The sequence below is a fragment of the Microtus pennsylvanicus genome, chromosome 15, assembly GCF_037038515.1.
Source record: "Microtus pennsylvanicus isolate mMicPen1 chromosome 15, mMicPen1.hap1, whole genome shotgun sequence".
In the NCBI taxonomy this organism is placed as follows: Eukaryota; Metazoa; Chordata; class Mammalia; order Rodentia; family Cricetidae; genus Microtus; species Microtus pennsylvanicus.
Window position 1 is genome coordinate 6,885,727 of NC_134593.1, and position 21,855 is coordinate 6,907,581.

The window sequence follows — 21,855 nt, forward strand, 5'->3', positions numbered from 1 at the left end:
AAGGTCACTGGTTTCTGGTGGCTTCATGTTGCTTTTCAGCTTGTTGGGTGAATTCTTGCCTTGGTGTCTGCCCATATCTTCTTTCAAATGCTCCCTTATGGATCTTCTTTTACAGGATCAGGTCTTCTTGCCTACTGATGTACCTTCCCAGTGATGGCTCTCCCCAGTGATGGCTCTCCTGGTGCCGAGATCAGATCTCCATGCCCAATGATAGCTCTCCCTAATGCTGGCTCTCCTGGCACCCAGATCAGGTCTCCGTGCTGGTTGGGTAGCTCGTAAACAAAGTGCCTACCTTGCTTGGTGCAGGCAGGCTATAGAGACAAAGGAACTCCCTCCCGCTTGGTTGCCCTGAGGTTTCGGACCCAGTGCCCAGAAAGGCTGGGCTGGGTGATGTTATGTGTCGAAAGAGGGTAGTGGGGCCAAAGTGGGAACAGTTTGGATGCAAGCTGGGTGGGATAGGAAGAAAGAGGCAGTATGCAGGGAGTAGAGGCCCTGCAGAGAGCTTAAGAAGGATAGGTGGTTGAGGAACTTCTGAGTTCCCTGTTCTGGGCTGGCACCGTGGGGTCAGAAACTCACCCCAATGTTGGCTCTCCTGGCGCTGAAATATCAGGTCTCCGTGCTCTTCAGAATGATTTTTAAGCACACTATTTAGTATGGGTATTATCTCTATTGCTATCTTGTATTTTTAAGTACAAACTTGTCAAATGTAATTCTTAAAGATATTATTATGGGAAGTTTATACATGAACCTATTTGTTTGCAATTAAATTAATCTTTTGGTAGTAATGTCTCTATGTGCACCGAAATACTAATTTAAATTTCTGGTGACTTTTGAAAGCATACTGGAAATTTCGGCAGGTTGTTAAGCTGCTATTAAATGAGAACAGGTTTAAAAATTTAAAACATCCACTTTCTGTTTGTTAAAAACTTAGTAGATGGTATCTATTTGCTTTACATAATTTTAAATTATTTTTTTTTTTACTTCTGAAGAGTTAAAAAGTATTCTATGTTGCAAAATTACAATGATTCTGTAGAAAGCGGGACATTGCTTAAAAACTTCAACATTTAGAGACTGAAGATCTAGTTCAGTGGTAGGGTGCTTGCCCTAGCACATGCAAGCCCCTGAGTTTAACCCCAAGCACTGCAAAAAGGAAAAGAGTAGAAATTCAGCATTTAGAAGAATTTGCGGTGGCTCTTGTTTCTGACAGATACTACGCTTATGGGAGAGCTGTGAAATCAAATACTGAGAAATCTCAGGTTTTGTGGGTCCCTGCTTGTTCTCTCTTCTCTGTTAAATGTCTGCATATGGGAAATGGGTGCAGCAGAGACAGGAAGAGGAGAGACCAGGCTCTCCTGGGATGCTGCAAGAGATGAAGAAATGCCAGGACGCCTTATCTGGAGAACTTGAGTTCAGTGTTAGGTCTGGTCCTGTTTAATGAATGTATGAGCACAATGTTGAGACCATGCCTTATCCCAGACAATTCCCATTTCTTCATTGTTTCAAGTGTCCCATTGCATACAATTTTTAATGTGATAAATGAACAGGGATAATGGAACAATAGTTGATTTGCTGCTGGAAGATTACTTTTGTGTATTTTATTTAGTTTAGTAATTATAAATTGACTCGTGCACAGTATAAAAACATGGAAAAGCCTAAATTTCTCTCTACAGATGACATAAGAATTTCAGAAGGTAATATTTTTTGTTTGGTTTGGTTTGGTTTTTTGAGGCAGGGTTTGACTTTGTGTCCCTGACTAACCTGAAGCTGTCTTTGTAGATCAGGCTGGTTTTAAACTCACAGAGATCCACCAGCTTCTGCCTCACAAAAGCTGGGACCGAAAGTTGTTGACTGATGTTTCTGTCCCACCAGGTCCCACAGCTGTTTAGCTTCAAATAAACACACACAGGCTTACATTAAGTGTAAACTGATTGGCCCAGTAGCTCGGGCTTCTTATTAATTAATTCTTATAACTTATATCAGTCCATAATTCTTTTCTGTATTAACCACGTGGCTCGGTACCTTTTTCGGCGAGGCAGTCACATCTTGCTTGCTCTGTGTCTGACTTCCTTTGCATTTGGGTGATGACTGCGAACTGAAACTTTCCTCTTTTCATAATTCTTGTTGCCATGCCTCTACTCCCACCTGGTTGCCCTCGCCCCGCCTATACATCCTGCCTGGATACTTTTCTAAAGTACAATTGACAGGATACAGATCATTGTTCCAGAGCAGAAAGTTTTGTTGGAAAGGATGCTTTTATTCTGGCAACTGAGATTCTTTTGGCAATGTGATGGTCTTCTTGCTGTTTGACTAAAGTCAAAAGGCTTTGTCTTTTCTTTTTGGTTAATTAGAAAACAATTTGGAGGTGCACTAAGAGGCAGTATAAACAGTTTCTCAGATACTTCTCTTGAAAGCTGTACTGAGGACAGGGCTCCTTTGACTTAAAATATTATTCAACTCAGATGGGTGTTTTGCCCTCACGCATGTATGGGCACCACATGGATGCCTGGTGCTCACAAAGGCCAGACGACAACTGGATCCCCTGAAACTGAGTTGCAAATGGTTGTGAGCTGCCATGTGGGTGTTGGAAATTATCTCCGGTCCTCTGCAGAAGCAGAATGTGCTCTTAACCTCTGAGCTAACTCTCCTGCCCCCTGAGCATCATTTGTAAGGGTCTTATGTGGCAGAATTTGAAAAACAAACTGCCGGCCATTTTAGTTATTGATTGCCTCTTAGGGTAGATCTGCTTTTTGTCTTGTCCTGAAGTCATCATTCTTCCTTAGGCATCTGTGGTAGGCTTCTCCTGAGCATCTGCCAGCTCTCTAGGGGGCCACAACTATTCCCTTAGCACTCAGAATGGCTATCACATGCTTGATAGTAATGTTTATTTGGTCAGGGATATTTCAGTAATATTTAAAATTCAAATTCTGATGCACTGCTGTAAAGTTATATCCACAAATTTTGTCACTGAAGGAAGACAGCTGACATTCATTCTACATTTCTGGTGTATTTTCTTACCATAGGGAAAAATTTCTCAGTATACCTACACAATTCAGCAGCATTGATGCTGCAGAATTAACACTCTGCATTGGCTCATGTGTATGTGAGTGTGTGTGTGTGTGTGTGTGTGTGTGTGTGAGCAATGGTATGGATACATGTGCATGTGCACGTTTCTTGCCCATCCCAGTACTGTCTGACATGCTCTTCTTTAGTCATCCAAAGACACCCTTGTGAGGACTCATGATGAAGAAAGGGTTTTGTTTTGTTTATATTATACAGTCTTAAATAATCACTTGGTTATGAATGCATATGGAAAGTATTTGTCAATTCAGGTAATACCAAGAAGAATTAGAGACTGAGCTTGAGTTAACAGAGTACAGATTTAGTTGAAGACATAAAAAAGATATGTAAATAACAAAATACAAGGTGAAAAATGAAAGTATTAAAGACATGGACATGAAAAGTATTAAAAACATAAAAAAGGTCAGGAGGAAAGTGCTAGCTCCAGGTTAGAGAAATGTGAAATGGGTACGTATGCTCCTATGTGTGTGTATTTAGATTTGCATATATATCTTTCTTCATTATGATGTTGATAGTCACAGAAAATAGGTGTGACAAGATCCTGAAATATGGAAAAATATTAAACAGAAGTGAACAGGTACCACATACATGATACTAATGATAAATTATCCAGTAGACATTGAACCAAGCAAAATTTTCTAATTCAGATAGAGGTGAGATGAATTATTCTTTAGAATTTGTTTTCAGGCTGGAAGTGGTATTTTCATTCTCAGCACCTGAATGGCAAAGGGAGGCAAGTGGATTTCTATGAGTTTGAGGCTAGCCTGGTCCTCATGAAAAGTTCTAGGCTATCCAGAGATGCAAAGTGAGATCCTGTCTTTTTTTAATTGCTTTTAATATCAGATGTGACAGAAAAGGCAATGCAGAAGAGCCATCCATGTCCTTGGTATCAAGCCAACAAATCTTTTATTAGAAGCTATACTCTGTTTCTCTTAAGAGGGATATTCAGATACCTACCAGACGGTTTTGTTCTGAATGAGTGATCAGACTCATGACAGGCTCCAGGGTCTCTGTGGGGAGCGGTTAAAGCAGAAATTTCTAGGTGTGGTGGGTTTTCTGCAGTTGAGGCAAACATATAGCCTGGAAGTATATAATAGCTTGAAGAGATTTCAAGATATTTAAAATGTTATTAGCATGAATTATTTCTAAATAATAATAGGTTTCATTATATTTGCATACAGAAATCAAAAGTATTTTAGATATTTGCAGGGAAGACATTTTTCTTTTAAAATGTTTTAAACTTGCACTATTGTGTATGTTTGTTTTGTATGTCTGTGGTTACGCGGAGGCTGGGGAACAATTTGTGGAAGTCACTTCCCTCCTTTCACAATTTATCAGGCTTGGCAATAAGTGCCATCACCCACAGAGCCATTTCACTGGCCTTTTATCAAGTCATGGTTTTCAGTATAAGAAAGGGCATATAAATGTATTGTTATGGTAAAAATAAAATGGCATCATTCCCCAAGTGTCTGCAGTGGGCAGCAAGCCATGAGGAGCTGCAGTGGTAAAATACTGTGGTTCTCAGAGTGGCCCATGGGCCAAGAGGGCCAGTGGGTCCCAGGCAGGGAGCTATGCAGCAGGTGACAGACAGAGACGTGCTATGCAGAGAAAGTGGGTATTTATTTAGTGAGTTATCAAAGGGAAAGGGGGGAAGGGAAGAAGGGGGAAGAGCAGAGAGACACACACACACACACACACACACACACAGAGAGAGAGAGAGAGAGAGGGAGAGAGAGAGAGAGAGAGAGAATGAGGGTGGGGAAAGGGAGAAGTGGAAGGAGCTTAGGCTAAAAGTGGAAGGAAGATTTGCTTGCCTAGGCAGATGGGGGAGGGAGTAGGTGGGGCTTGTCTCTTAAAGGGACAGGACAGACCATTATATTCCCATCTCTTTTTATAATAAAAAGGCAGGAGGTTAGGCACAGCTGGTTAAAGACATTGAAGAGGCATATTCTCAAGATTGCTTTATGCTTATTTGTGGGTGTCATCTTGGGGGACTTGAGAAAGCTGGGTGCTGGTTTCATCCTGGCATAGCTGGTTTCTTTGCTCCTGCCCAGTGTTTGTGGTATGGAAATATCTGGTGTCTCTTACACCTGTTTAAGGTATTGGCAGAACAGAGGACAAAATTACATTTAGGAGAAAAAAAATTAGGACCAGGGAATTGAGAGAGTATATCTGACCTGTTTAAGGTAGATCCTTCAATTCAGCTCCCTGAAACTCAAGAATTTGGGGAAGGGTTTGTGAAAACATAAGTTTTAACATATTTGTGTCAAAATGACTGTGACAGATGTTTTTGCACAATGAAAAGTATTTTTAAGACTATGAAAGGCAGAATGAGAGAGGATTTTGTTAACTTGTATCTTATAAAAATTTGTTTGGTGAGGGTGTCCTTTTAAAAGACAAAACCTCTCAGCTGTCAAACTGCATCAGAAATCTTTGAACAGGGTAAAAATTTTACTTGAGTTATTGATTTAAAATGACAGAGAACTTACTTGGTTGGCACCTAGAGCCTCTCCTCAGGTTCCTCCATGGTCACTGAGGGTCATATTTTTCTTTTGCTATTTAGCGCAGGGCCTGCCAGGCTCCAGAAGATCCTATGGACTGAGAGATCTGTAGGAAGACAAGCCTACCTTGACCTGAGCAGCTAGGTTGTCAATTCTAGCAATTCTGTCTACATCTGGAGATCTTCAGTTTATATGAAAGGCAGCTTTGCCCAGTGGTCAGCACTTGGTAGCTGGAGTGAATTGTGGATGGACGTTGTTCTGTGCCCATTTGTCTTCTGCCTTCTTGTGAGGAAGTAGAGTGCTGCTGCTAGAATCCAACCTGTCTCTTTTTGTTATGAAAAGTTTTTTTTAATTTTTATTTATTTATTTATTTATTTTGGTTTTTCGAGACAGGGTTTCTCTGTGGCTTTGGATCCTGTCCTGGAAATAGCTCTGTAGACCAGGTTAGTCTTGAACTCACAGAGATCCACCTACCTCTGCCTCCCGAGTGCTGGGATTAAAGGCGGAAAAGTTTTTTTTTTAATAATTAATCATTTACATGCCATATTCCCTAGATCTCTGGAGCAGTTGAGGGTTGTTTACTGGGTATAAATGAGTTATAACTACAGCATAGAATCTGCCTGGAAAGCTGGGTCTGAGCTTGACTGTATTGGCTCTCAACTTATTTTAAACATAATTACAAGAGATACCTAGAGGCGTGATCTGCCCTGTTGCAAAGCCGCATGCCTCAAGCTGCAAAGGGGAGCAAAGGCTGAAAACAGCTGCCTCGCAGACCCCGCTAATCCATGGGACCAGCAGTAGTGGTGGCAGGGACAGTTTGAGGAAAAGCAGAGCTGGCGGGACACTGGCAGAGCATTCACAGGTGGCTGGCTGAAAATGTGAAATCCCTCGAAAACAGTGAACGAACACTGCAGGACCTGTAGAAGAGCGTTCTTTCTCTATAGGTGGGGTGTTAAAACCTGACTGGCTCTGGTCCAGGTGACTCAGAAGCCAGAGAGGCTAGAGGCTGCTCTGAGTGGTCTCTCATGGCAGGAACCACTGACTGACAAGTAGTCTGAAAGAAAAGAAAAGAAAAGAAAAGAAAAGAAAAGGGAAAGAAAAAGAAAAACACAAGGGACCTTGGGCCTTAAACTGAATGCACCACACAGTGTGTGCAGTGCTAGTGTAGGAGGACCAACCCTGGGTAGTCTGGTCATGTTTTCAGTAATGGAAAGCAATCAGAAATGAATGTTAGTGAAGGGCTAAATCGTAGCTGTGAATGCTGTGGTTGGCTGACTGGAAAGGAAAAACTCACCACTGAAGCTGCTGGTGTGTGTAGGGGTTGGTGTTCAGGCAGATAGAATGCAGAGCTGTTGTAAAGAAACCTGGTTCCTGAGCTCAGGGTTCCACGCATCCTCAGCCGTCCCACCTGCAGGCAGGAGGGAACATGGAGAAAGCCTGGCTGTCTCAAAAATACCAAATGTTATGGTAAAAATAAAACACTGCAGGTCCCTGTGAACATGGAAGGCCACAAAGGCAGCCAGGTCCCAGGCAGGGAGCTGCATGGTGGGTGAGAGACAGAGACATGCCATGCAGAGAAAGTGTGTATTTATTTAGTGGGTCATGGAAGGGAAGGGGAAAGGAAAGAAGGAGAGAAGGGGGAAGAGCAGAGAAAGAGAGTGAGAGCGAGAGCGAGAGAGGGGGGGAGGAAGGGGGCCACAGCAGCAGCTACCTCTTTGGAAGAGAGACAGAAAGGGGAGGAGCTCAGGCTGGAAGCAGCAGGAAGATCCACTTGCCTAGGCAGATGGGGGAGGGAGAGAGTGGGGCTTGTCTCCTAAAGGGACAGGACAGACCATTACATGTATTCCTTTACAGATATAAACACAAAAATTTCATTGTTCTGAGTACAAATTACTGTGATCCTGAGAAACATGTGAGTGAATATAAGGGTACTGTCTATCCCTGACACTCTGGCTGGCTCTGTTTATCATAATGATGCTCTTGGGTATCCACCTACCTTCGATTATTTCATGTTTTAAGGAAAGGTCTCATTATACACTGTCCTAGAGCTTACTATATAATCCAGGCTGCCGTTGCACTTATGCCTGTCCTTCTGTGTCAGTCTGCCAGGTTTTGAGATTATAGGCATGAGCTACCACACTTGGGTCATGTTACCTATTAATGTTTAAATTCATACACGACTCTCAATGAAAATGTCAGAAAAAGATGTCAGGGATCTATTTAAATGTTCATATAAGATTTAAAAATCATCACACTTGGAAACATTAAATTTGTTCGGAAATGGGTGGGCTCTGCCTGTGTTTACCAGTGTTTCCTTCTATAGCCAAGCTGCCCCTTTCTATCACAATGATAATTACAGACAATAGTATCCTGTGGACATATCCCCTACTAAAATGTTATGAAGAGTCTCACTGTCGTCAGCACAATAAGCTAATTGAGGTAGTGACCCCTGTCTCCCACATACACACTGCCTAGCTTCTTTTTTGATATGAAGAGCATACCCTTAACTCTGGGAAAGAAACAGTTAAATGAGGCTCGTGATTAACTTTGTGTACATTCCATCCTTCAGGGATAATCCCATCCTCAGCAGAAGCCTGTTCTAGTTTCATGGCTGTGGCTGTGATGAAACTCTGATCAAAAGCAAAATAGGCAAGGAGAGGGCTTTGTTGGTGTCTGTTCATTTGCCTGTTTTTAAACTATGGGTTACGTTCTATAACAGGGAAGTCAGGACAGAAACTCCAGGCAGGAGCGTGCGGGCACACCTGCTTTCTCTTCCACACCTTGTTATCACCTCTAACACGGGAACTCACAGCCAGTGAAGAGAAACAGAAACTCTGGAGGAGTGCTGCTTGATGACTCTGTGGCAGGACTGTTACTCTGCTCAGGATCGTTTCTCCAGAAAATGAGGGTACTCACTGTTGTCTGGGTCCTCTTACATCGATCAACAATCAAAACACACCCTCAGATTGATCTGATCTAGGCAGTTCCTCCCAGATGACTCCAGGCTGTGTCAAGCTGACAGCCAGAGCTAATCAAGACAAAGCCTGATTCATTTCTTTTTTTTTTTCCTTTTTGGTTTTTCGAGACAGGGTTTCTCTGTGGCTTTGGAGCCTGTCCTGGAACTAGCTCTGTAGACCAGGCTGGTCTCAAACTCACAGAGATCCGCCTGCCTCTGCCTCCCGAGTGCTGGGATTAAAGGCGTGTGCCACCATTGCACGGCAGCCTGATTCATTTCTACACATTTTAACATTATTGTCAACTAAAGAATAGTAAGGTTATTGTATTGGAGGGAAATCACCACCAGAACTATTTCATTCCAAAAATAGAGCAGTGAGATTACAATTAAGAGTGGAGAAAAAATTAGTTCCACTCAAACCCTTCCCCTGTGAAGCTTCTCAGACCAAACAGCTCAAACACTGAGTGACAGAGTGTCCTGGGAAAACTCCCCTGCTTCTGGTTTCCAATGGACTCACTTGAGTGTAAGTCCTGGCTTCACCATGAAACTGCATTGAATTTTTGCCAGGTTTTTTTTTTTTTATCATATTTAGACCACAGTTTCCCATCTGCAAAACAAAGACATTGATATTATTATGTGGGTTATGAAGGGTAAATGTGATCTTGCATATATTATTAGTGTACTTTTAAATGTGAAATAAATATTGATTTCATGATTGATGATCTCATGTCCTAAAATTCCATATCATTTATCATATACTGCTGGTTCCTCATCCTTATAGCAAAGCACATCTCACTATGTAGTCACCCTGGGGGACAGGTAGATGACATGATAGCAGCAATGCTCAAGGCAGGAGGACAGGAGGAAGTGGCGTGTGCTGCAGGAGAGCACACCACGTCTGGTCCAGACAGGCTGTTTGTTTTGTCAGGAGGAAAACCTGAGCGTAGTGGTGCCAGACCTAAGAAAAGCCCAGTCTTTTTACTGTCATGGGGACATTCTCAATTTGTGGGTTAGGGATCAATTTAGATGGTTATCTGTTGTAAGTAACTATCTAATTTTTGGAGACAGAATCCTGCAACATGGCCTCATACTCATGATCCTTCTACTTCAACTTCCTGAGTTTGGGATTACAGGTAATAATATTCTTTTTTAAAAAATGCTGCAAGATCTCCACGGCAGTAGGCAGCAGAAATGCTGAAGGTCCCAAATGGTGGTCGCAGGCCATGTGGTAGTAGGCAGCGGGCTCTGGGAGCAACCAGTCCCAGGCAGAAATGGCTGCAGGTCCCAGAGCAGTGGCCTGAGCGGTGGTGGTGGGCCATGTGGTGGCAGGCAGCAGGCTCTGGGAGCAGCTAGTCCCAGGCAGAGACTGCTGCCGGTCCCCTAGCAGTGGCTGGTCCCAGGCAGGGAGACACATGGCAGGCGGGCAGGAGACAGAGACATGTATAGACAGGACATGCAGGGTGAGGTTGAATATTTATTCAGAGAGTTATGGAGGAGAAAGAGTGAAGGGGGAACAGAGAGAGAGAGGGGGGAGAGAGAAGAGGAGAAAGAGACAGAGAAGGGGGGAAGCAGAGAAGTGGGGAGAGAGGCAGAAGTGAAGCTGCCTCTCTGAGAGGAAGATGGAAAAGAGAGCAAGCTCAGGCCGGAAGCTGGAGATCAGCCTGCCTCAGAGGATGGGGAAGGGAATGGGTGTGGCTTGTCTCTTAAAGAGACAGAAAACCATAACAGGTGACACCAAGGCTGGCCTCAGTTTTATATTTATTCTCTCCACACTCACAATGAATCTGTTCTCTTAGACAGCAACAATCAGCATATGATGTGTCAACTGGCATCTTTACATCTAGCTTAGAAGCAGGGTCTGCTCCTCCTGTCTAGTAGTGTGCACGTGACCTCTCAGTACCAGGTGGTGTGTAAAATAAAGATTAAGTGCTTGTCTTTAAAATGACCATCATGTTTGCCTTCTCTTGCTGTTTGTGTGACTACTCAAGTCTAGTGGAGTGGGGGTTGACCCAAAATTGAATATTTAAAGAAGTGTGAATGAGGTGATAGCTCCCAATTATATTCTTCCAGAATATGCTTATGTTTCATGGACACCAACGACGGGTCACACATTTCACAACCTCAGAGGAATGTACAGTGATGCTTGGACTATTAGGCCATAGGAGCTATTTATCACATTGGGAAACTGAGAAAATGAGGGCACAGGCAGTAAGTCCCTAGCATTGGCTGAAGTCAGTTTAAAAATATTTAAAAAGTGTCATCTTCCCCATGCCTCCTTCCCAAGTAAAGCAACAGGGCCTAGAGGAAGTTTCTTTTAAAAGCTGACATCATACTCTTTCAACACTCACACATAGTACAACTTAATAAAAACTATATTCAGGAGGAGGACACATCATTGAGGGGATTTCGGTTCAGCTCCCAAGGAAGGTGCAGTGCTTGATCCTTAGGGTTGGGTCCAGTGAAGGGCATGCCACATTCTGCTTTCAAAAAGTAAAGCATCACAGGCATAATAAATAAAACCTGTCTCCACACACACAGAAGTATGTGCCCCTCATTTTGGAGCGATTAACCTCTTCTACAGTTTGAATGGAAAATCTACTTAAATTGGAATTTTTGCAGTCAATAATCAGCCTATCTAATCTGCAATTTAGCTTTTGCATGGATGTGGAGTTTTATACACAAGTATTATTCATTTGATTAAAGAAAACATTATTTATGGTAACAAAGTCACTGAAATCAAAGATTTCATATTGGATGACTCAAGATATATAGATGCAAGGCTAATGCGGCCTTTGTGCTTCTCCACAGAGCAGCTGGAGAAACAGAATAGTCTATACTTCTGTTTCCAAAGAGACATGTCCAAGAAGCTGCTCTCTGAACCAAGAGCAAGGTGTTTAACTAGCTGAAGTTACAGTCTGGGACTTATCACTATTGCTGTATGGCATCCCTGCATTAAGATACTGTAGTGTGGGAAGGGCCCTCAGATTTAGAGAAAGGAAAATTAAATGAAATAGAACAAACATTAAACATTTGAAGTAGACTAATTGTCTCACCTCAGACCTTTTCTCAGCAATTCCACTTTTCACTGTGTTAAGTCTACTTTTCAGGAAATTTTAAAGTATATTTGCTGGTATACAATTAGTAAGAAGTTTTAAATTTAATACTTTCAATAAAATTGTGCAGATAAATATGGGAAACTTCAATAATCATGTTTATTTGGCATGCAGTAGAGCAAATTGAAGTGAAAAGAAATTTTTGAAGAAGACAATGTTTAATAAATAATATTCCTTGAGTTTAATATTTTTTAATTAGTTTTTTTTTGTGTGTGTATGTGTGTGTGTGATATGCATGAAGGTCAGAAGATGGCTTTGGGAACTCATTATTTCCTTCCATCATGTGGGGTCCAGGGATCGAACTTGGGTCATCAAGCTTGGTTGCCAGCAGTTGCCTTTACCCACTGAGACATCCCACTACTTCATGAATATTTACCTAATTTTAAAAGATACCTCATATAGTAGATGTTCTTCTAATGATTTGAGACTTGAGTATTGAACAGCAGAAGACTTCTTAGTCATATTATACTCAAGGGAGTATAATATAAATAATTCTTAAAGGTATGATATTTGGATTTCAGCTTTTGACAGAAAATTTGACAGGCTTTAACAAAACAAGATGACGAAGTCTTGAGTAAATGAGTTTATAAGTAGACAGAAAGATCTCTAAGAAAAATACTGTGGCTTAGTTTTGAGGACAAAATGTGGATTCTTTCTGGGAAAAAAATCCCAATAGAAAAACTTAAGAGCAATCTGGATGCAAAATCAGCACCATTCCTAGGGCTTTAGTTATTTTCATGTATGGGAACCTTTTTCGAGAAATGCTCTTACTTAAAATCACCTTATTCAATTTATTAAGATTATCTGTGTGTGCGTGTGCATATATGTGATGCATGTGAGTGTGCACATGCCATGGTGTGTGTGTGTGTGTGTGTGTGTGTGTGTGTGTGTGTGTGTGTGTGTGTGTGTTTGGGCAGTCAGAGAACAACTCATGGGAGCCGGTTCTCTCTTTCCATCATGGGTTTTGGGGATTGAACATCAGGTTTGTGTGGCAATGGCTTTTACCCACTGAGCCATCTTCATTGGTCTGTTAATTTTAGATTTTAGAAAATCTATTGGCATGGGCTTCCCAGATACTACAAATCATGTCTTCACTTGAAAGCTGTCCCCATTCAGAGGGACCTGACAGAGACTAACACAGCTCAGCTCAGGAAGTTCCCTTCTTCATAGCAACCATCTGCTTTCACGTGCATTGTTACCTTAGATCCCATTTGCAGCCTAAAGAGGGGAAGGAAAGTCGCTGAAAAGAGATCTCTGCCTCATCAACTAATGAGCAAATAGGCCGAAGACGAGGATTGTGAAAAATACTGCTCTAAAAAGAGAGCAGGCCAGGAACTGTCCAGAGTCACACAGATAAGACATGCTCCTGCCCTGGTGCCTGTCCTCGTGCTGGGACAACACGCGTGCAAGCGGTCTTCCCTCCTGTGATGTGTGAACGACAGCCTGGAGATACGTGCTGTGTGTTGGTTTTTTGGAGATGAAAAACAATAGAGGCATCTATATTAGAGATCCTGGGTCAGCCTTTACTGAGCAAAATTAAAGCTTGGTTTTGGTGACCAGAGATTGAAGATGTGTTTGTGATTAATAATAAAAACAAGCTTTAACCTAGATGGGCAATTCTTCTGGGTTTAAACAGCCTCATTTTAAGCTCTGCTATGATATTATTTGAGCACTCAAAGTGGTTATTAAGGGAGTAGCCTCTAAGTAAAAAGCCTGTAAATTTCTTTCCTGTTCAGCTAACGATGTGGATTTGTGGGATAATGCTGGCAAGGCTTTTGAGTTCCTCAGAGGCTTAAACCCCTCAGAAGGACAAAGGACTGGTATGGGCTATAAAGCTGCTGCTAAGACATTCTACCGTGGAGAGGCCAGACAAATGAAACTGGCTAAGAGAGGGTACTGTCTAGACATGTTTTCCCTCTCTTCTGGCCATGTGTAACAAGACTTTGCTTTTTTCAAATTTGAACATATCAGGTAATGTCACCACACATTGTTCAGCCATCTATCATTGTTATCTGACACCAATGCTTAATGTTTTAATGTTCTTTTTCTTCCTCCCTCCTTCCCTCCCTCCCTTCCCCTCTCCCTCCCTTTCTTTCTTACTTAAGAAAAAGAATTTCGTGTAGCCCATGGTAACTTCTCATTCTCTGTGTAGGATGACCTTGAACTTCTGAAATTCCTGCCTTTATCTCCCAAGTGATGTATTACAAGCACATGCTGCGGCATGAGTGTTATGTGGTGCTGGAGATCAAACCAGTACTTCATGCGTACTAGCGACATGCATGCATGCTAGGTAACAACACTCTGTGGACTGAGGTACATCCCAACCAGACAGTTTTCACTGTCAACTATTATGGTTCCTTTCAGTCATAGCAGACTAAAAGGAGCAAGGACTGAGTCCCTATTGCTGTCTGTCAAAAAATTCTGCATTTTGCCTCTTTCCTGAAATTGCAGCCTTAGCATGTGGATGTTGTTGGCATGGCTATCACAGGATGGGTCTCAAATCACATTTTTAAGTTTGCATATTAACTTTGCATTCCCATTGGTGATGTGAGATCTCCCTTCTTCTTCTGTCACAGATAACGATAATCACCAAGGCTCGACCTTCAAATCCTATCGCCAGTTCTCAACAGATCCGTTTTACATCTACTTTTCAGGCACACACACACACAATACCTTAGGTGTATGTTTTCATCAATCATTGGCTTTATGTGGTCATCCACTCTGAGGAGGTTCAGTTGTAAAATTAACTCAACAATGATAGTGATATCCTCTCACAGGTGATGGATATCCTTGATAAATATCCCATTCCAAATATTCCTTTAGCACTGGGCTGAGAATATTGGTGCCACGATTTCCAGATTGGTAGGTTTCTCTCACACAGGGAGACTATAATCTAAGTACATCTGCCTCTCATGTGGCATTGCTAAATTCTATTCAGTGATGGAGAAGAGTTACTGGTGTTCAACCTCGACTTGGGTTCAGGTCCTGAGGTGGGGAAAGGGCGTTGGTGCAAGGAAACTTCTGACCACAAAGTGGATTACACTCAAGTGGCCCTGAATAACTCAGGCCATCTTTATTTAGGCCTAGAGTTTTTTTTTACAGGGGTTACATGAACAGATTTGTTATCAGCTTCTATGGTTGACTTTAAGAAATACATCACAATTTAAGGAACATATTGTGATGTTTATGAAAGCTCCTATTGTTCCCATTTATGCGTCCCCAAATGCACCTTCCCAACCCCTGCATAACCTTATTCTAGACACAGAGGTCAGCATTTTTGCAGACTTACGTAAATATCAAGCCAGACACATCCTGCTCTCACAGCGCTTATGTCAGCTGGCAGGGGCCTGCACTTGCAGAGTTGAAAAGTAGTAGACATGAAAACAATGCTTTATGGACAACAATATTTAAACCCAAACAAGTCTTTCATGACTAAAGATATGCTTTTATACAGTTCTTTTTTCTACAAGAGGATCCCATGTCTCAGTCTCTCTGTAAAAAGCAGACGTTGACAAAGCACTCTCTTCCCATCTCTCTATACCAAACTTCTTCCACCAGTAGAAGCTCTGTGCATGATAATGATGCATCTATCCACCCAACATTTTGCATTGTATTTTTTCCTCTTGGAGCATACCAGATCTTACCACCAATTCTATGCTTGGTGTCCAGGGAACTTACTCTCAACAGTTGGCACTACTTGTATTACTGAGGCTTTCCCCTACTCTATGTCTGCTGCCTTATTCCCCTTCCCAGAACTGTGAGACATGGTTAATGTTCCATGTGTTGTTTTCTCATATATGCCTAATTATGTCTATTGAGTCAGAAAAGTTTCTAGGATTGGGAGTTGTAGTTAGTAATTCCATACAAGAGATTTGAGATGCATTATCCCCCTGTTGAATCTTAGGGGAAAATATTTGAGAAACAACAGAATTCCCAATAAAAATGACAGCTATTGCATGTGTGACTAACAAAGTAAAACTAAAAACTGCCCAATGAATCACCAAATAATGAAAGAAAAAAAAAAAGAACCTGCAAGCTGCATGAATTTTCCAAATTCCTACATTGTCTCATGTCTTTGCCAAGTGAGAGCCTCTTTCCACATATGACTTGCCCCAACAACTACACTGGACATGTAGTCATATGCTGATCTGAGACCAGGCTGCACAACTCCCAACAAAATATATCAAGATAAAAAATTTTCTTCATTAATATTATGTGACAAAGATGGAAATAATTTATTTTATGTTCTTTGATATGTCAGTGTAATATCTAACAGATAAACATTTTATGACCTCCAAAAAACACAAAATGTTTCCTAGCCTTAGAAATAAATATTAGTTTATAAAAATTCATTGTTCCTGTCTTAGTTTGCCTTCTATTACTGATCAAAGGCAACTTGAAGAGACTGAGTCCATTTTATATTTTACCATGAAGGAAATCAAAGCAGGACTTTAAGGCAGAAACCTGGAGACAGGACCCCAAATAGAAGAATGCTACCTACTGGCTTGCTCCTGATAGCTTTCCCAGTTTGATGTTTATGCAACTCAGGATCACTTGACCAAGTACAACACACACTGTGCTGGTCTCTTCCACACCAGTCATGAATCAAAAGATTGTCCTCAAGTCTCCCTACAGGTCGATCTTATCAAAACATTATTTCAGTTGAGGTTCATTCTTCCCTGATGATTCTAGCTTGTGTCACATGACAAAAAGCTAAAACTACATTTCCTAAGCTTTAATTCCTAATGAATATAGTGATTATCTTATGTAACAGTGTAACAGTGGTGGTGAAAGTTTAAAACTCAGAGTATGTAAAAGGCACATAATCTCATAGAGCTCAGACTGCCCAATGCTGCCTTTAACAGTTGGTTTTAAGGGCAAACATGATTATTTTGTAATGGTTGTACCACTTCAAAAGACTAATGTGTTTGAGTACATGCTCATGCATATCTTCAAGTTTTCCTCTGATTCCTGTCTGTCCAGAACTAGAAGATGAGGAGGATGAAGAGGATGAAGAAGATGAAGATGAAGAAGAGGAGGATGAGGAAGAAGATGAGGAAGATAAAGAAGCAGACTCCTTGTATAAGGACTTCGACAGTGATACCGAGCTGCCAGGGTTTACTCTCCCTAGAATCACATCCCAGGAACCGGATGTAGAGGCAGGAAGCATGGCCCTACTGGAGGTAGCAACCTATCAGGTGCCAGAAACCATGGAGTGGGAACAGCAGAATCAAGGTCTGGGTAAGAGTCCTTTAACTAACCCTTTTCTAAGGTGTCATTTTCTTTCACTGGCATCTGTCAGAGAGAAAAGTAATCTGCTTATGGCTATGAATGCTTTTATAGGAAAATTTTTTATGTATTTCCTTCAAAATTTTGTATCTGTGCTTTTATATAACTGACTCCAGTTCTCCACTGCCCATCACCACTCTCGTTACTGGATGTTTGGGGAGGATCTCCACATTTTAATTCCCCACAGGAAACCTTCCAAATGGGAGTAGAGATACATAACCAGGGCCCTAAACATGTATCTAACATGGCTGAAGTCAGAAAGTAAATGGATTTTGGCACACTCTGTCCTGTCAGAATTTGTTACCTAGAAGTTTCTGCTCTTACACTAGTATAGGTTGAGCCATTTCTGAAGTCTGGGGGGTTTCTTTTCATTTTAGAGGCAGTCTCACTCAGCAGCCATAGCCTGGTTGCATGCCTTTCTGTGTGAGTGGGCCAGGTTGCTATGATAGACTGAGGTTATGGGCTGGGTCCCATCTCTACATCTTCTTTCCTGCTCTAGGGATGCTTCTAAGCCACTCCTTTTCCTCTAATTGTAGGAAGATGCTCTTGAGCCCTGAGTAAGAGACTCACTCTCTTAATGTGTGGTGAATGGCATTTTCGCCAAAGAAACCCTCTGAGTCTTTAACAGTGGGAGCAAATATTGAATATAAGAGTCACTAAGCGACGTTTGGAGGTTTTTCTTTCCAAACTTGACTATTGGTTTGGGATATTGCTCTTGACATAGTTCTGGGCTTATCACTTAGTAGGTTAGCATGAAAATTGCAGGAAATAATTAGATGGGAATTGCTATGTAGTATGCACATAGTTAGGAGAGGCCATGATGGAGAATGGCTCTCCAGAATATTGGCAGAGTTTGTAAATTTGCACATAGTGCTTACTGAATTAGTTTCTGAACAAACACATCAGGTATTTTGCAATAATTACTTAAGATACATACTATAAGGACCAGGTATAGTGGCACTTAGATTTAATTCCAATACTCAAAAAGTAGAAATGGGTGAATTCCACCTATATATGAGGTTTAGGACAACTAGGGATATATATTAAGGGTGCCCCCTCTCTCATATATACATATATATGTGACAAATTATTAATAAATTACTATATTAATATATGATGTGTGCTATATAAGGGTGTCAAAAGCTTATAAAGGTATTAAATATGCCAAAACAGAAAATAAACAGAAAATAATATGAACACTGATTTGTAAACAAATATTATTTTGAAATTTTTCTGGCCAACAGGTTTGTAATGAATGAAATAGGATATAAAAATATAAAGAGATTTTTTGCCAAATATTCTAAATACAAATGCAACAAACACTACATGAAGTGATTCTTCGTGTCAAGACGTTGTCATTTGACAGTGTCATGTACAGTAAAATAGATGTAATAGCTTGAATATAAAATATGTCCTACAAGCCAGTGCATAAACTCTTGGTGTCCAGATGGTGGTATGGTCAGATGTCTCTCCCTTTACTCTGTTTCCTGTCTGTCTTGATGTGAGCTCCTCTACCATGCTTTTCTACCACATGCCTCCCTTAAATTGGTTCTATCACATACTCTGCCATGGCAGTGATAAAACTAACAAATACAAGTTTTTGTAGTATGACTATATGTTGGCAGAGGCTGCTTATTTCTTCATTTTTGGCTGCCCAGACACCCCCACAAAAAACCCATACAGAAACTGTGTTAATTATAACACTACTTGGCCAATAGTTTAGGCATATTCCTCGCTAACTCTTATATCTTAAATTAACCCATTTCTATTCATCTGTGTATCACCATATGGTTGTGGCCTACTGGTAAGGCTCCTTCAGGCGTCTGTCTTCTTTTTCCTCTTTCTCTGCTTGAAAGTCCCACCTTGCTCTATTTTTGCCTTGTAATAGGCCCAAGCAGCTTCTTTATTCACTAACGAATAAAAGCAACACATATACAACATATACAGAAGAACATCCCACATCATCTCCCCTTTTCTGTCTAAATAAAAAAGAAAGTTTTAACTTTAACATAGTAAAATTACATATAACAAGTCAGGTATCAAGCAAGAATTACAGTCACAATGCTTATATCTACTTTATCTTTTATCATAACTAAGGAAAACTATAATTGTAATTCTTCAACTCCATCAAAGACCCCAGAGGGATATACTATTAGCTAAGTTGACAGGAAGTGCATTGTAAACAACTTCTAAAACTCTAGAAATGACAGAGACATCTTGCTGCCTGGACAGTCACCCAAAGTTCTTCTGTAACATTCAGGCAACCACCTTCAGCCTACAGGCCCATAGTATCTCAGGCAACCACCTTCAGCCTACAGGCCCATAGTATCTGGCAGACTTTTCCATAAAGCAGAAAATTTCAAAGACAGGTATGCCTATATGACAGTTAGTTAGTCAATTTCTTCTGTGTCAGAAGGCCTGACAGATTCTTTCATGAAGCAGGAATCCTATGGGACTGTCTCACCTTCTGTAGACAACTTCTGAAGTATTGTCCTGTGGGTCCTGCATATCCAGTTCATACAGCACAACATCAAGCAGTCCAGGCAAGACCAGTTTCTTGCCAAATGGCTAACAAACTCCATAAGGAGCCTCTTCGATGCCCATCATGCTCTTGAAGATTGGTGTTGCCAAAAGCAAATGAGTCTCATTGTCATGAAAAGTCCTAAGTTCTTAAAACATTTTAAATGCCATAGTCTGTTAATCTTTGAAAGGTTTATAGGATACTTATCTATCTGAAATATATCTCTGAACATCTAAAAAACCTACCTAACTTGACTATAAGTTTGACAGCTATAGATGACTATCTATTAACCTGTATTTCTTAATTATACATTTTTTAAATGAGCTGCACAAACACAATAACTTAATCAAGAGCAGAAATATACATATAAAAATCAACCTTAAATTCATATCAGTAAACCAAGATCCATACCAATGCAAAGTATTCATCTCTATATCATATCCCCCTTTAAATGTAAATAAACATTTATAAAAAAATTTTTAGGGAATTTGAATGTAGTTCTCTCCAAACTTCTTCCTGCTTTTTTATGGGTGAAGTAATTTTGGGGTATGCATAGACCTTTTGGGGGTCTTGGTCCATAAAAGCACATTAATCTGGAAACAATCCACAAGTTCTCATCCTCTGTGGAAATAAAAGCAGAACCTCTTTTCCAACGCAGCATATCCTTAGACTCAAATTTTGAAGTCAAGATACCTTTAAAGTACATATGTTGATTTAGCTTAGCAGCCCATACAATGAAATGTCTCTCTGTACTTAGCTCATTCCTAGTCAAAAAATTCAAAAAAAGACCACAAACACAATACTGTACATAATTCAGACTTTCTGTGTATATTCTATTTGTATGTCATTTTTTAGTCCTTTAATCTATGACTATCTGTACTTTAAAAGACTTTGTTTTACTTTGTAAAGTGATTTACTTCTTTTTATAACTTTTTATATCCCTTTTCTTCTCTCTCTCTCTCTCTTTCTCTCTCTCTCTCTCTCAAGCCTATGTATATATTTTTAAACTCACTGTGTCTCATTTAGAGGTCTTTTATGTCTGAATCTCTCCTATTGTGTATATGTAATCCTTTGCTGATCAGGACTGCTTCTTAAAATGCTAAGCAGTGTGGCTAGGACTATGGCCATTTTGCCTTTTGGTTCCGCACAGTCCAACATGGTAGAGGTCCACTCAGCACCAGTTCTGTGAGTCATGCTCACAGTTCCATTTTCAGGCACACAGTGGGTCTATGCTGCCATTAAGCAAGTGCTCACAAACCCCATTTAAATGCTTTTATCCAGACCTCCTGAAAGAGTCAAAGCCATTTGTGCTGGTGAATGAGAAAGACTCCTCCTAAAGAAGTCATGCCTCTGCTTGCTTGCTGAATAAATAAATAAATAAATAAAATGCAGCTATCAAGAAGCTGTGCTAAACTCTGGTGTGTGTGTGTGTGTGTGTGTGTGTGTGTGTGTGTGTGTGTGTAGAACTCCTTTTTAAGCTCTCTCAGGTTTTATATGGGTGTAGTCAATTCATGTTGGCACCAGGTGAAAATGGACACTATAAAGTAGTCCCACACTAACTCAGAATTGAGTATAATAAAGGGTTGTTTATTTTGGGGTAGACTCACAGATCACCGTCTTCTGTACAAATGACAAACAGGAACTGAATCCAACAGCTTTATGGCTACATTTATAGTATCAGAGACTGTGCCCAAGTGGGCTTATATCTTAAAGGTTATTGGTTGAAGGAGTTCCCACAGCAAGTCTAACGTGTGATGAGGATGAATATTTGAGAATTGGCTGTTTTTCTAGAGAGATGACAGGAAGATTCTCTTCCTATAGAAGTAAGTAGGCTATTCAGGAATGGTTGTGTGCCCCTGTAATCCCAACTCTCAGAAGGCAGAGGCATGGAGGTTGCAAATGTGAGGCAAAACTGGACTATATAGCCAGTTTGAAACTTGTGTGGCCTCCACAGCTAGAACCCATACTTCAAATCATAACCCAACAAAAGAATTTAACAGACAAGAAGCACTAGGTAGGCATCTACTCCTGGGTTATGGTCAAGGAAACAAACTCCCTCACACAGGAAGTAGGTTTGCCATATATGAGTTAGTGTACACATCTGGAAGGACTGTGGAGCTCACGAGAGGTGGACAGGCTTCAGCTCAATGCTGCAATGATTATTTGGATTGTTTTCTAACCATGTCCCTAAAAACAAATTTATTTTTGAAAGGAATCAAATTTTTAAGAGATTATTGATTTACATACTACATATAAACCGTATCCACCTCAATGTATAACTTGATGAGGTGGGTATTTATTTATTTGTTTGTTTATTTATTTTACTATTACAAGGTCTCTGTAGGTAATCCAGGCTGGCCTCAGACTCATTGTTCTTCTGCCTCAGTTTCCCAAGTG

General features: G+C 40.7%; 1 protein-coding gene across 3 annotated transcripts in view; it reads left to right on the forward strand.

The window, feature by feature from the left end:
• The window catches only part of Armh4 (armadillo like helical domain containing 4), an 89,835-nt gene that overhangs the window by 18,170 nt on the left and 49,810 nt on the right, over positions 1 to 21,855 (forward strand). For all 3 annotated transcript variants that reach the window (XM_075949527.1, XM_075949526.1, XM_075949525.1), the window contains exon 5: positions 16,632 to 16,889. In XM_075949527.1, the coding sequence (XP_075805642.1) occupies positions 16,632 to 16,889 (258 nt within the window). The remainder of the gene's footprint in view (positions 1 to 16,631; positions 16,890 to 21,855) is intronic.